This window comes from Coffea eugenioides, chromosome 11 (assembly GCF_003713205.1).
Source record: "Coffea eugenioides isolate CCC68of chromosome 11, Ceug_1.0, whole genome shotgun sequence".
NCBI classification, from domain to species: Eukaryota; Viridiplantae; Streptophyta; class Magnoliopsida; order Gentianales; family Rubiaceae; genus Coffea; species Coffea eugenioides.
In genome coordinates, this window is record NC_040045.1 from 46,678,880 (window position 1) to 46,694,209 (window position 15,330).

The 15,330-nt window shown below is 37.7% G+C and overlaps 3 protein-coding genes across 3 annotated transcripts; all 3 read left to right on the plus strand.

The window, feature by feature from the left end:
* Positions 1-42: 42 nt before the first annotated feature.
* On the plus strand, positions 43-4,416 carry LOC113753752 (very-long-chain 3-oxoacyl-CoA reductase-like protein At1g24470). The gene is made up of 3 exons (XM_027297990.1): positions 43-753; positions 3,773-3,842; positions 3,984-4,416. Exons 1-3 carry the CDS (start codon positions 83-85, stop codon positions 4,230-4,232), a joined length of 990 nt encoding a protein of 329 aa, XP_027153791.1. The 5' UTR covers positions 43-82; the 3' UTR covers positions 4,233-4,416.
* Positions 4,417-5,952: 1,536 nt separating this feature from the next.
* Positions 5,953-7,491, plus strand: LOC113753878 (very-long-chain 3-oxoacyl-CoA reductase 1-like). Its single transcript, XM_027298144.1, has 3 exons — positions 5,953-6,807; positions 6,903-6,972; positions 7,084-7,491. Exons 1-3 carry the CDS (start codon positions 6,170-6,172, stop codon positions 7,336-7,338), a joined length of 963 nt encoding a protein of 320 aa, XP_027153945.1. The 5' UTR covers positions 5,953-6,169; the 3' UTR covers positions 7,339-7,491.
* A 2,204-nt stretch (positions 7,492-9,695) lies between these two features.
* Positions 9,696-14,956, plus strand: LOC113752732. Its single transcript, XM_027296804.1, has 4 exons — positions 9,696-10,560; positions 10,700-13,240; positions 13,875-13,929; positions 14,686-14,956. Exons 1-4 carry the CDS (start codon positions 9,696-9,698, stop codon positions 14,834-14,836), a joined length of 3,612 nt encoding a protein of 1,203 aa, XP_027152605.1. The 3' UTR covers positions 14,837-14,956.
* The last annotated feature ends 374 nt before the right edge of the window (positions 14,957-15,330 follow it).

Consider the following 15,330-nt stretch of genomic DNA (forward strand, 5'->3'; position numbering starts at 1 on the left):
AAACAATCCAGACAAAATTCTAGGAATGGTATTTACATTCTCATTTTTTTTAAATCGCGCGTCCACAGTCATTCTAATCAAGATGCTTTCAACTTGCATTCTAATCAAGATGCTTTCAACTTGCATTGATCACCTTAAAGCACAACCCTTCTGGATACTATGTCTCTTCTCTGTTGGTTTCCTCTCCCTCTCAAGGAACTGCATGCTTGTCTTCAAATGGAGTTTAATTACATTTTTCAGGCCTCCAAAGAAGCTGACTTTCTACGGTTCATGGGCGCTCATTACAGGATCAACAGATGGTATAGGCAAGGCCTTCGCTTTTGATCTGGCCAAGAAAGGTCTCAACTTGGTTCTTGTGAGCAGAAACATGGAAAAACTCAAACAAGTCTCGACAGAGATTCAAGCTGGATTTCCTACTACGAGAATAAGAACCATTGCCCTAGACTTCTCCCGTGATGATGCAAGTTCTTCGGTACTGCAAGAAGTAGAGAAGGCCATCGAGGGGTTAGATATTGGTGTGTTGATCAACAACGTTGGAGTCACGTATCCCGGAGCAAGATTCTTCCATGAGGTGGACGAGGAAGTGTGGATGAATGTTGTGAGGGTGAACTTAAAGGGTACCACTTTGGTCACGAAAGCAGTTCTGCCTGGAATGCTGAAAAAGAAGAGAGGTGCAATTGTGAATATAGGTTCTGGTGCTGCCATTATCGTACCTTCTCATCCGCTCTATGCCATCTATGCTGCTACAAAAGCGTAAGCTACTTAAATTAATTGATTGGCTCTTCCATATCCCATTCTCTTTCCTCCCCCCAACATTCTCCTCCCCAAAAACACACACACACACACACACAATTATCCTCCCCAGAAAATTCTTGATTAGAACCTCTCCACGTATCCATTCTAGAATATACAGATGAAAATTAAGTCATCGCATAACATGCAATTTTCTTGTTTTCTTGCATGGGATATATAATCCGGTTATTAATTCTTGACTTAAATTCTGACTGTATGATATCGGTTAGCAACTTACAACATGCCCAAGTATTGCCCCAACTCAGCCTCCTCCCTCCTCCTATCACAGTCATATCATGAAACAGAAACGAAAAAGTAATAATTAGATTATTTGAGATGTAATATCGTATTCATCAGCAATGCATAAAAATTCATGAGCCATGAACCCGTGTACCCATTTTGGCCATTATCGTAATTTCAATGAATGCGTTCAAGCTTTGGCTGTTATCATGAAATTTCTTCTTTTTCTTGGTAGGATTTGGAGTCTTTCTTTAAAAAATATATATATAAATAAAGAAGTACAGATAGAAGGTCAAGTTTAAACTTCAATGGTGGTGCTGCTGTCGTTATATTAAAATAAATAAAAGATATGGAGGAGGTGTCAGGAGCCTTAAGGCTTCTCTAGAGTAATGTTAGGTTGTGCTTTTCTCAACTAGTACTAATTTTAATTTGTGTTTTTCCCGTGAAATTGGAACTGCATGCTAGTCACTTAAAACCTGAAAAGCATTCATTACTTTTTGCTTTATGGGGGAATATTGGCAAGTTGAAATTAAACTGTACACTTATGAAGGTCAAGTTGGTTGGCTGCTTTCAAAGAATCAAAGTGTTGCAACTTCTGTTCAGGGATATGGAACGGCCAAGGAGTCTTAGCTGCCTGTTGCCTTTGAGTACCAAACTTCTGCTATTTTAGTACCAAACTTCTGCTATTTTAGACACCACCTGCGTACCTGGCTGGTCCAGGTCCATAAGATAGCTCCATTGATTATGACTCAACAGTGTATCTTAAATGTTCAGATGTGACTTACAGTTCCATAAGATAGCTCCCCGGAAGTTGGTTGGCTCCTTTAAAGAATCAAATAATGTACGAGAATATGGAGCGACTAAAGAGTCTTGACTGCCTGATTGGATTCCAGTTCTTGGCACAAAAGTTTTTATGTTTTTCTGCAACAATCACCGTTTTATCTCATATACATTAAATCGCTACAGTACATTTTTCTACAAAAATTCCTAAAAACAAACATGTCATACTCTAAAATGTAAATTTGCAAGGCAAGTAATCTAGGTGATACATAAAAATCCAGTATCTACAAGAAAGTCACATTTTTTTATGAGATGTGATTCCTAATACATGCTAACCACTTCATGTTTGGCATTGTCCCCAACATTCTTTCTTTCTTTTTTACTCCCTCCGTCCCACTTTGACAGTCCTGTTTTCCTTTTTCGTCTGTCCCAAATTATAATCCACTTTCCAATTGAAGAATGTAATTGCATTTTAATTTTACTAAAATACCCTTATTTAATGTAAGTTGCTGTTACTATAAACCTACCCCATTTAATGAGAGTTGATTCTTTTTTTACCATCAATTCAAGTTTCCATAAAGTTGTACTCTAATTAATATGAGGGTATTTTAGGAAAATAGCTACCTAAATTGATTGTTCCAACAAAATTAACTACTTTTTCTTAAACTGTGTTAAAAAAAAAATAGGACTATCAAAGTGGGACGGAGAGAGTATTTTTTATTTTTGGGTCTCAAATGCAAATTTTAGAGAGTTAGTTGCTCTCCCACCTTTCACCTTCAAGGAGGTCATTGATCGTAGGTGCTAGGATGGTGGACAACCAAGTGAGTCAAATTAAATGAGATGAGAATGAATATTGGATGCTTGGATACATCAATTTCATGATAGTAACGCCTAACTATTAATCATGGGACATAAACTAGCTAAAAACTAAAGTGGCGTTTCATGGGACATAATAACGCCTGACTATTAATTATATGGCTTACATATTGCTTTTCTCTGAAGTGGTGTTTCAAAATCTATTTAGTCAGTACTCCCTCCGTTCCTTATTAGATGTACTAATCCATTGTTTCTTTTATCTGTCATTTTATGATATCAAGAAAGCATTTATGAACTTTTTTCCAAATTTACCCTTGCTTACCCTTTCAACTTTCTTGAATTGGAACTCTAAATAATTAAATGACAGGTAGTATTAATTAGGTATAGTTGAAGAGAGATAAAGGGTAATTTTGAGAAGTAAAGTAAAACTTTTGTTGACTTTTAGAAAATAACCAACTTTCTTAATCTAAGAGAATTAGTTATTCAGGCCATCTAATAAGGAACGGAGGGAGTATGTCTTTTCATCGAAATAAGCGACTTCGACGAAGTTGTGAAACCAGAAGTTAATGCAAATTAATGGAGTCCGGCATTTGTCACTTGGGGTTCGTTATTGAACTATTTAAGCACTATAAATCCATATCCAATTACTTCCTCCTATCGGGGGAAGTGACGAATAGCTTAGCTAACCTCAGTTTTTATGCGCTAAGCATATTTTTTGATGAGGAATGGTTAAATCCTCAGTGTCGAAGACACTTGTATAGTGCAGCTTGAGCCTTTGCTCATTAGGTGTAAATTTTTACACAAGTTAATATAATTCATTATCGTTTCCGGAAAAAAAAAAAAAAAAAATTACTTCCTCCTATCACATTTTATTGTCCATGTCGCCTATTTATTTGTCATGTTTTTTATTCTTCTTTTATATCCAAAAACAGAAAAAAAAAAAAAAAAAAAAAGAGTATGATACCTAAAATATTTAGCTTTTGACCACAAATTATTATCATAAATTAAGATAGGCTGTTTTCTTCAGGTTGTTACTATTTTCTAGAGGGGAAACGGAGATAGAAAAGGAAGTAAAAAGTTGCATGTCATTATCAAACTTAATTGGATTTGCTTATTGTGTCCGTGAGTGATTTGACCATTGCAGGTATATTGATCAGTTTTCAAGAAGTTTACATGTCGAATACAAAGGCTGGGGCGTTGATGTGCAATGCCAGGTATACACTATGTAGAATTACGTCTTTCTTGGACGAAAAAAAATGTTGCTAATTATCAGACAATTACTAAATGTATTATGTAGGAGTATCAGTTTCTGCTCGTAATTAATATGACAGTGAAAAAAGTTTTAACCTCGCCAGGTACCATTGTATGTTTCGACGAAAATGGCATCGAGAGTTGCAGAGATCGAGAAATCATCGTTTTTTGTACCCACAGCTGAGGATTACGTTTCAGCTGCAGTTGGTCGAATAGGGTACGAAGCTAGGTGCACACCTTGGTGGACACACTCCCTTCAATGGAGTCTTGCCTCCTTTTTGCCTGAAGCTGTTCTTGATCGATGGCGTTTATCCATTGGAACTCGTAGAAGGGAAATTAATCAGGATCTGTAGCAGTTCAATATTAATTTCTACGATTCATTATCTACATGATTTTAACCTGTTAGCCTCTGAACGTGAAAGTTGCTTAATACTGACTCAGCATATTTTCATTCGGTCATCCATCCAGAAGAGCCAAGTACTCGCTCCCTGTGCATCAATTTGAATTAACTTTATATGGTGGAACTTTCTTGTCAAATCTGTCCCCTCTTTTCTGTGGTGATTTTGAAGTCTTCCTGTCTTATATTTTTGCTTGAGAAATTTGACGAACTGTAATACATTGTCCAGTAGCTTTAGGATACGAGGAACAGATGCATGGCTGGATTGGTTTTCTCCTCGCGGGATGCCATTGACAGAAAAGATGGTGTACCTGTTAGGGCTACCATTGTCACCATCGGCTGTTCTGTTCTATGCTTTTATGCATCATGCATTATGCTCTGAGTAAGGATCAATGCATGATTTCTTTTGGCTACATTTGAGAGTCTAAAACTAACGGGAAGAACGATCAAATTCACTACTGTTAAAGCATTGAGGCCCCCAATGCTGTTTTCCAATTGGGATGACAAACTTTTGACAAAAGAAAAAAAAATTTTGGGATGACAAACTCAAAAGAAATTTTTTTTATTGATTTCTAGAAGCTTGCGCCTATAACTCGATTACCATTTTCAACTACCATATTTATTCTTTACTGGACAATCCCGTTGATTTTCTTATCGGACGTTACAACTTAATAGTTATTAGAGGTGGCAACCGAATTAGAGAATATATAATCTACACCGTCCAACTAGGAGTGCAACCGAGTCGAGTCGAATTTTTGTCTAATCGAGTTGAGTCTCAAGTTAATTTTACGAAACTCGATCGAGCACGAGTTCGAGTTTAAAAAATAAAATAAAATAACTCGAACTCGATATTGATCGAGTTCAACTTGAGCTCGTATCAAGCGGTTCAATTCGTTTGCAGCCTTAAGTCCATGAATTGTGCGGTGATCTACCAACGGTGCATAGTTTCAAGAATTGTGAGGTGATCGACCAATGAACTGATGAAGTCACCTTTTAAGATGCTGGGGCCGTTAAGAGGGGTGGCCACTAAAACTAAAGCCTTGTTTGGACAGTCATTTTCTGCAGGAAAATTATATCATTTTTCGTAATCAAATTTTTTTATTATCTTTTTTTTCTCACATAAATCAAATCGCTATAGTATTTTTTCTAAAAAAAATCTTAGAAAATGCAATTCAAACACAAAACGCTTTCAGTATTAATCCAGCCATCGTAGTTCGCCAAATGCAACCGATTCCTGCTCAACTGTTTCCCCGCTGTTTGTCTGTTTCACCCAACTATTTTGGTCCCACACACGTGGCGCCTACTTGGTTCCCTCCATCCATCCTATTTATGGGTGTTCAAACTTCAACCAAACCAAAATCTCAATCCATCCAATTTGGAATAAAATCAAAATTCGATAAAATAGAAATATATCCTACTATAATATTTAATAAAACAGTTTGAAAATGAATATTAGAAATACATTAATTAGTCGCTACTAGTAGCTAATAGCCTTGTACAGTATTCAACTGAATTATCGAATTATTTTATTAGAGAAAATTAAACTATTTTATCGATTTTCCAACTAAAATCCAATATCCAATTTATCTTCCATAATATCCGAATTCCCGAAATTTTTTCTCTCCAGTTACGGCAACGCACTGTTCCCAACACAAATACGAACAAAAATTGCAGAGTCTTCTTGAAGAGGCTTCTCGTTTGCCTCGATTACTCGGACACTTCGCGTCCAACAACCTTAACCAACCATACCAATCCAATCACAGACAACCTTCCGGATTCTTCAGGATTCGCCTTATACATTATATACCTCTTCAATCTTCATCTTCATACAAAACCCAACTCTCAGATACAATTCTTTCTTCTAAATTCAAAGAAATTGCTACTGTCTGAGAAATGATCCTCTGTTTCTTGGACGCTCTCAAGAACCAGCCGTTTTGGGCTGTTGGGCTCTTTCTTTTGGGATTTCTATCCTTCTTTAAGACCTGCATCGCTCTTCTCAGATGGGTTTACGTTAGTTTCCTCAGACCCCGCAAGAATCTCAAGAAATATGGAGCTTGGGCGCTGGTGACTGGACCAACTGACGGCATAGGTAAGGCCTTTGCCTTCGAATTGGCTCGAGAAGGCCTAAATTTAGTACTAGTCGGTCGAAACGTGGACAAGTTAGATGACATTTCCAGAGAGATACGATTAAAAAATGCTAAAATCGAGACCAAGACTGTGGTTGTTGATTTTAGCGGTGATCTGAGTGAGGGTGTCAAGAAGATTGGAGAGGCAATTGAAGCATTGGATGTTGGAATCCTGATAAATAACGTGGGAGTTTCATATCCTTATGCAAGATATTTCCATGAGGTGGACGATGAATTGCTGAAGAATTTGATTAAGGTCAATGTGGAAGGCACTACAAAAGTCACTCAAGTTGTTTTACCTGGGATGATCGGGAGAAAAAGAGGTGCAATTATCAACATTGGCTCTGGTGCTGCAACCGTTATTCCATCAGATCCTCTCTATGCCGTTTATGCTGCTTCTAAAGCGTAAGTACACTAAATGGGGCACTTCTCACCTATTTTTACTGATTTTGGAGATTTGCTTGTTGGGCGGGGCGATAACTGGTTTGATCTTTCTTCAGATACATTGACCAATTTTCCAAGTGTCTTCACTCGGAATACAGGAGTAAAGGAATTGACGTCCAATGCCAGGTACTCCATCTTGTAATCTAGTAGTTGGCCTCTTGATATTAAAAAGTTAAAATCTTATCCATGAAGCAGGGTGTGTTTGTTGAAATCACCAGCTTGATTGTTAATTTGCAGGTTCCACTGTATGTTGCAACGAAGATGGCATCAATTAAAAGATCTTCCTTCTTTGTTCCGTCCTCAAATGGTTATGCACGAGCAGCTCTGCGCTGCATCGGCTATGAACCCCGCTGTACACCTTACTGGCCACATTCGCTAATCTGGAATCTCATATACTTGTTGCCAGAATTTGCTGTAGATGCATATCGTTTCAAGTTTTGCCTTGGTGTTAGAAAGAGGGGACAACTTAAAGATTCTAGGAAGAATCAATAGTAGAATTAATCATGCAGCTCTTTTGGTCATATATTTTAAGCTTGAAATTGTACCGCAGTTCTTTTCTCCACGATGAATTCCCCTACTACATTATATTGTTTCTTATTTTCTGTGTGAATTTCCATGAGTCGAAATGCATATATATATTTGTATTCAACAGTTCAAAACTTTTTGTAAGACAATAATAAATCCATCATTGTACAGCTTTACCAACTCAAAACTGCAATAATTTGTTATTGCTTTCTTTAGAATTACAACAATGCAAATGAGATAGGCCTGCTTTACTTAATTTCTTGAATAAATTATGAAATTTCAATTGAAACAAATCGAATTTTTTGCAAGTTCAAAAAGTACATCCCTCAATCCTGCGGAATCAAGCAGCAGACTAGTATTCACCCTTTTTTTTTTCCCCATATTTCTAGTGAACAAAATCTGAAGACATGTGAATTCTTTTGTCCCCAGCAACCTAAACCTACAGTGTAACCCAAATCCAATTTTGAACCCAAAACCCATATCCAGAACGCTACTGCATTATAAACCCGAAAGCCTGAATCCTAGAACCCAAAATTTCAAAGAATATATATATATATATATATCTTGAAAATTTTAGTACCACTTCGATAGTTTTTGTGGGATAAATGGCCAATTTCATCCCTAAATTTTTTATTAGTGTTGATTTAGTCCCTAATTTTTATTTCTGACTAATTTGATACTTGAACTTATTTCGCAGTTCCAATTAAGGACGTTCATGGTGGTACCACTATCTAAACTAATCTGACTCCTAATTGACTAATTAAACATGGGTATTATCACGAGACTATAATAAAATAAGTAAATCTTATAAAAAAACACCAAATAATACTTTTAAATAGTGTAAAAAATCACCGGGAAATTTTTTTATAAAGTTTAATATTGTGATTTTTTATACAATTTACTTGATTTAGTATAGCCCCATAAGTGATGTTCCTAAAATACTTTTGTTTAGTTAGTCAATTAAGATTCAGATTAGTTTTAGGTGGTGAAGCCACCACGGAATAATTGGAACTGCAAAATAAGTTCACATATCAAATTGGTTAGGAATAAAAGTTAGGGACTAAATCAACACTAGTGAAAAGCTTAGGGATGAAATTGCCTATTTTCCCATAGTTTGTGAGTACAGTTAAAAATTGGAAAAGGTATTGTAAAAAAAAAAAGAAAAAAGAAAAAGGAATTGCTGATATAGCAGCGTAATTAGGCAACCTGTCTTTGAAAGGCTAAAACCACTGCAAAACCCTCAAAAGCCGCGTCACTTCCACACCCGAGTTGCCATAGTCTGAAGTCTCAACCTCCCCTTCAGGAGCATAGCCTCTAATGATCAATGGCGAAACGGCGTCGTGAGAAGGTATCCGAGGATTTTACATTAACGGCAGAAGATTTCTATACGGCATTTGTAGACACCAGCCTCGACACCCACCTTGCTATGATGATCTCTTCCTCCGATACCGTCTCCGATCTCAAAAGTAACTTCTTTTCTTTTCTTTTTTTAATTCGACATTATATTTAAACAGGTTATCGATACTTTGATGAGTAAATATTAACTCGAATTTGAAAATGATGGATACTTTTTTGTTTTTATGTTAAAGAGAAAGTAAAAAAGAATGGATTTTTGGGTCATGGCAAATTTCTGCTGACAAAATAGATTTGTGGTAAAAATCCAATTTTGATAGCGTTTTTCAGCTAATAGACGGAATTATGGAACTGGGTTTTTCTGGTATTCTCATTCAGTATGGTCTTTGAAGCTGAAAACTTTTCAAGGCACAATTGCAAATATGAGCCACTGTTGTCCGTTTCCGGATCAGCTTGTCTAGGTGCCATGTTGACTTTTAACATGTAAATAAATTGGATATAATCTGTAATTTCTTCATTGAAAAAGTAAAATAACTCGGATTATGAAGTGACAGTGAGTTTCACATGGGCAGCTGATGACAACTTAGAGCGGGATCAGTTTAAGGGATGCTTTGCTATGCAATTGCGAAGTTCTTTCATTCTGTTAATATGTGACGCTTGAATATTTGAATTTGTTATTTGTTCCTTTTCTCTTACTGTTTGTCTATTAGGATTACCTGTTGTTAAGCTAAGAGCCTGATCTACTCGGGTTGAATTCCTAATTATAGTGTTTGTGGCTTGCAGAGAAGATAGTGCAGGAACATTTCCAGTTGTTTCCTGGAATTGGGGAGATTGAAATCCTTTCTTTGCAGGTAAATTGGCTTACACGTACAGTGCAAAGCGTCAAACTTTATTTTGAATTTTTTGTTAATAATGCTATTATTTCTCTGTAGGTAAAACGTCAGGGCCACTTCTATCACCTACCAGATTCTATGCTAGTATTTAGTGCATATGAAGGGTCTAAGCGCCATAAAAATATTTTTGTTGATGCATCTAGTCCAAAGGAGCATGACAGAGAACAAATATCCAGTGAGCCTGACAATATTAAACATATTCAGTTAGAAAATTCAGATGAGTTGTCTCCAGAATCTGGGCTTGCTGCTAAAAAGCGAAAAACTGAACACAATGAAAATGAAGTAAGTGACTCTAGATGTTTGAAGACAAGTAACCTCGGTCATCAGATAGAAACTGCTGTAGTTGATGCTGGCAAAAGCATTCCAATTATGATGGAGATAAGAGACAAAGATGTTGATGGGGGACTTTGTAAGACTTCAGATTTGTACAGGAGTGACATAGTGGCAGCTCTTAAAACATCACAATCTGAGCCTGCTGTAGAGAAAAGCCTCAACTTAGGAATGGAAGAAAATGTCAGAGATCGTTCACATTCTAGTAAAAGGAAAAAGGTTACCAAGCTGGCATCCTGTACGACAGACAAACAGGAAAACATATCCGTCACAAATGCTGCATCTGAACAACTCAAGGATGACCAACCGGTCACCAGTCTGTGTAGTAAGAAACGGAAGAAAAGGCGAGAAAGGACTTCATTAGTACCTTCTGATGAAGCTGCTATTCCTGAGTCTACTCCCATACAGGACATTGAGAAACAGAAAATTTTCAAGGGAAATTTGGAAACTGGCTGCAAGAATGTGGATAAGTTATGTGATTTGATGATAGTTCCCGGAGAGGGAGTTCAGCCTGAGACCTTTCACAGACCTTCTATTCTCTCTCAGAAAGGAAGCAGTTCTGATATTATAGATAAAGTGCTGGAAGTAAGCAAGAGCGCCTGTTCACTTGAAGGTTAGTCCTAAATATGAAATTAAGATGATCTTTTTCTGTTTTAAAATGTACGGTGTCTCAGTGGTCCTCTAAAATTTAGGAATAGCCTACTTATTTTACTGACTCAGTTGCGGACCTTCTGATCATGAATCTGGTGCAGGCAATGTGGATGGTAAAATCAGTAATGTTGATCAAACTGCTGAACTTGGAGCAGATAGTAAAACATCTTCAATGCAGCTTCAGGCTGCTGTTATGGAAGACTCTGCTTCACCTGCAATTATAGGGCTCAATGACATGAACAAGGTCAGCTCTCAGGTGCATGATGAAAACATTCATCTTGGTAGTTGGGATTCTGTCGCTCCTCTGACAGATGGACAAGGACAAGAGGATATTAAACTGAACCAGGATCGTGAAGTTATGCCATCTGAAAGTTGCAAGGCTTTGGATGAGGGTGATGCTGACAGAACAAATGAAGCATCGACTCTTATGCCTAAACTGACTGCAACTAGTGAGCCAGTGGGAACAGTAACCTCTGATGGCACTAAGAGAAATAAGAAGAAGAGGGCCAAAAAGAAAGCTGCAGCTATGCAGACTGATTCTGTTGCGGAGCAAACTAACATGGCAGGTGCCAATCCGTCAGATGGGCCAAATTTAGATGTTGCGGATCATATTATTGACAAGACTGATAAGGATGAGTGCACGCTTCGAACAGCAGAAAGTGATCAAACTAATAGAGTTGAAGAGGAAAGAGGCTTGTCAGGTAATGTGGATACTCTGGAGAAGACATCTGAATGCCTTAAACCTAGAGATTGTGCTGAAGCGGAAGTGCCTACTGAAACAGCTGTTCTTTCATCTAATATATTGAGATTCAATGAGGCAATGGATGTTGGTAATTCTACTGGCAAAAAGAAGAAACGGAAGACGGAAAAATCTGCTGCAAAAGTTCAGGGTATATCAGAGGTGGAGTATGATCTCAATAATGTTAGTGGTATTTCTCTCTCTGTACAAGACGTGAATTTTAGTGATCAGATGACTGATTGTGATAACAAGAGTGAAAGTCAAATGCCAGGCATGGGATCTGATCAGAACACTGCAATTTTGGGAGACAAACAGATGTCTATGGAACAGGAAAACATGATGTCATTGCCTTCAGGATCAGAACCTCAACATATGGGTGAGACAGACATTAACATCAACCAATCTACGACTGCATCCATCTTGTCAAAGGCACAAGATGTGAAATCTGGTAACCGAAGGAAGAAAAAAAGGACGGTAAAGTCTGCCACAATTAATCCAGATGATTCAGGAAAGGAGCTTGTTGACACATTAAATGGCCGTTCAGCTTTCTCTGATTCACCTGCTAATAATGTTGCTGATGAAACTAAGAACTCTCTTAGTATTCTGTCTCAAAATGTGTGGAAAGATGCATCAAAAGATGAATCAATGGATACCTGTGTCTTAGGTGCTCATAGCGAAGGTGATAAAGTTATTCATTACGAAGCACGCACTGAAGTTGATTTATCTCATGATGACAGAGGGGACAATGGTAAAAATGGGAGGCAAGTTCACAGCAATAGTATAAATTCAGTTGATAATGGCATCAATGATCTGCCTGTGGAAAATCAAACTAATGAGGTTCAACGTTTGCAACAGAATCAATCAGGCAAACCTAAAGAGAATGACTGCAATTTGGACGGGAAAACAAAGAAGAAAAAGAAAAAGAATCAGTTCTCTGCATCAGAGAATCTCTCTACTTCAGAAATCAAAGAGCAATCTAATGTTGCTGAAGAATTAGCAGTTTCTGGTAATAAAACGAAAGTGAAGGACATTCCATCTAGTGCAGCAAAGACAAATCGATTGGCTAAAAAAAGAACTGTAATTCAATCAACTCCTCCTGTTTTGGAACTGGAGAAGAATCTTGGTACTGAGTCTTCTCCAAATCATGAATGTGCTCCAGAAGATGCAAATCCCTCTCAAGTGCCGTCCAAGGGGAGACCTGAAAGTGAGGTTGATAACATTAAAACTGCCAAGTGCAAAGATGAAGGGATCAACTTCAGGCATTACTTTGTGACTGGACAGCACCAGGATAAAGTTTCTTCATCTGCCAAGGTGAAACAAAAATTGACGAAGCCAACGAGTAAACAAGAGAAGCATAATGTTGTTGCTGAAAACAAACTGGAGTCATCTGAAAATCATGGACTTCAATATAAATCTGATGGCAGAAATATTGATGACAATCGAGTTGAAGAATCTGCTTCAAGTGGTGAGAATAACAAAGCTTTGTTTTGTGGCAACAAAAATACTTTAAAAGCTCCTGAACATGGAATAAAAGCTCCAAGTTCTCATGAAGCTAAGGAAGATAAAACCCTCAAAAAGGCCTTAAAACCAGTTGTGGTGGATGGTGCTGGGACCAGTACAAAAACAAGCAAAAGGAATCAACAATCAGGGTTTAGTCCCAACAGCATACCTAAGAGAAACAGTTCTAGTAAAAATGCTGGGCATGTTCTAAACAGTTCTGGACAAAAGAAGAGTTCATTGTTTACACCACGGCTAGTTTTTAGGCTAAACAGCAGTGAGAGTTCAAGTAATGAAAATCAGATTGTAAATTCAGATGCGAGTACCCGTGCCCCATCTGATAGTTCATCTTCGTCAGGTTACTCAGTTGGGGAAAGTGAGCTACGCCCTGACTCAAAGAGAAATGGTAATTGAAGTTCTGCAATCTCTTGAATCTTCCTGTTGTTTTTATTCAATGGGACAAATCACTTGCTAATTTATCGCATAATGGATGCTCTATGAAAAGTTGGTACAAATAGTGAAGGTTCATTGCTATGTTAAGAACGTAGTCAACATATGAATTCCCTGTTATCATTTCCATCTCGTTCATCTTTTTTCCCTTCAGTTTGTCCCCTTACCCGGGTTGTGCAGAACTTGCTGCTTCATTCCAGTTGCTACTTGGAAATGGACACAGTGAGAGGCCTTCTTGGAAATGGACATAGTGAGAGGCCTTCTTGGAAATGGACATAGTTACAAGCCTCCAACCCAACATTCTAGCATGTTCTTATCGTTTCTATCTCCTTCCTTCTTTCTTATCATGAGTTTACCGTGGGCAATTTGCAAGTTACAACATGCAATTTTATCTTGCAATGGACTTAATCAAGGATCTTCCTTCACTCCTCTTCCCCACCACCTTGCAGGGCCCTTTTTTTGGTCATGTCTTAATGCATTTGTTGGAGATCATGATTCTTCAAAGATCCCTTCTAATCTATCACATATGTGTCTGCTCATGTATTTTGAATGGGCAGCTAGTTGATTATTCCATTCTATTTTTCTGACAGGATCTGTTAATGCAACAGGACAAGGTGGTGCTGTTGGAAACATCTTAGACACAAAGTAAGTCAACCATGCACTTTGTTGGGGTTAATTCACATGAATGTTGCCTAATGAGTGGCTTGCTGGATTATGAATTAATATTGGAACATATCTATTGATTCAAAGCCCTATATGCAATCTCAACTTTAAATTTTAGTATTCTGCTTGTGCAGTTGTATAGTTACTGATAGTATTCTGGCCAGGAATTTGCCACTAACACAATTGACAACTGAGTTCTCGTAAATTGATTGTTAGAATTCAGGACAGCATGCTTGTGTCACCTACCTACTTCTTATGGCTGATAATATAACTGACAAAGATTTGTCACAATTAATGTCAAGAGGGAGTTGAGGTGGTTATTATGTAGTCAAACACAGAGCTTAAGCATCGCTCATTAGGTTGCATTTTTCTGCTATCGAAGCAGCTTGTTTTGCACCACTTTTTGATTATTGATTGTCCTTTGTTGCCTCTTTTTAACACTCACAATAAAATTTTTGTTCTTTCACGGCTTATACATGGAATCTTAACCACCTGTTTGACCTCCCACCCGAAAAGGAAGGTATAATAACAATCTAGTTGTCTGAGTAACTGAGATTTGTTCCAGGCTAGACGAGGGCCAATGATATCATTGCCATTGTTACTCAAGCATAGAAAAGTAGTGCAGCAGGTTGTTAGTTGAGAAATTCTGCCAGAACTTACATTGCGCTGTACCGTTGCATCTGATTCTTTCCAAATATTTAGTGCTTGTCATCAAATTACTTGCTGGTTATGAAACAGGTTTTCTGGCCCTCAACAAATGAGCATGGACATGGTTCTTAGAAGTTCTAGCCGCTTCAAGAAAGCTAAGATTGCAGCTTCGCAGTCTCAAGCTGGAGATACTGGAAGTCAGCCGGTTGATTTTGTCCCAGACAGTCAAGCAAAGCAGTAACTTTGCTCTGCCTTGCTTGCTACTTTTGTGTATTCAATCATGCCAAGGTCATGGTTTATGCCCACCTTTCAGGAATTAATAGAAGCGTTCCCCCGCCCCCCTTTTTTGTCAATTCCAAACTTTTAAGCATTAAAAAAAAAACTTATTTTTAAAATTGTTGCGCAAGTCCAGAAGGTTGAGCCCCGAAACCACATTTTCATCTTGCCACTTTCAACGTCATGATCTCCAAATAATCTATGAAGAGCTTACTCTTCCATACTTGTAAATTGCTAGTAATGCTAACAAATAATCCGCCAGAAAAAGAGGAAGGTACGGTGGGTCTGCTCGTCTCTCTCCTCCTCATTTTCATGTACTCGGTGAAGTTCTTATTCGTTATTACCAAGCAAATGTAACTTGGTATGCTAAAGATAATAGTAGTAATAAATAATCCACATATAAGACGTCGATTTGGGACCTATTATTTGTTCCCAGCCTTGGCGGCTGTAATCAACTTG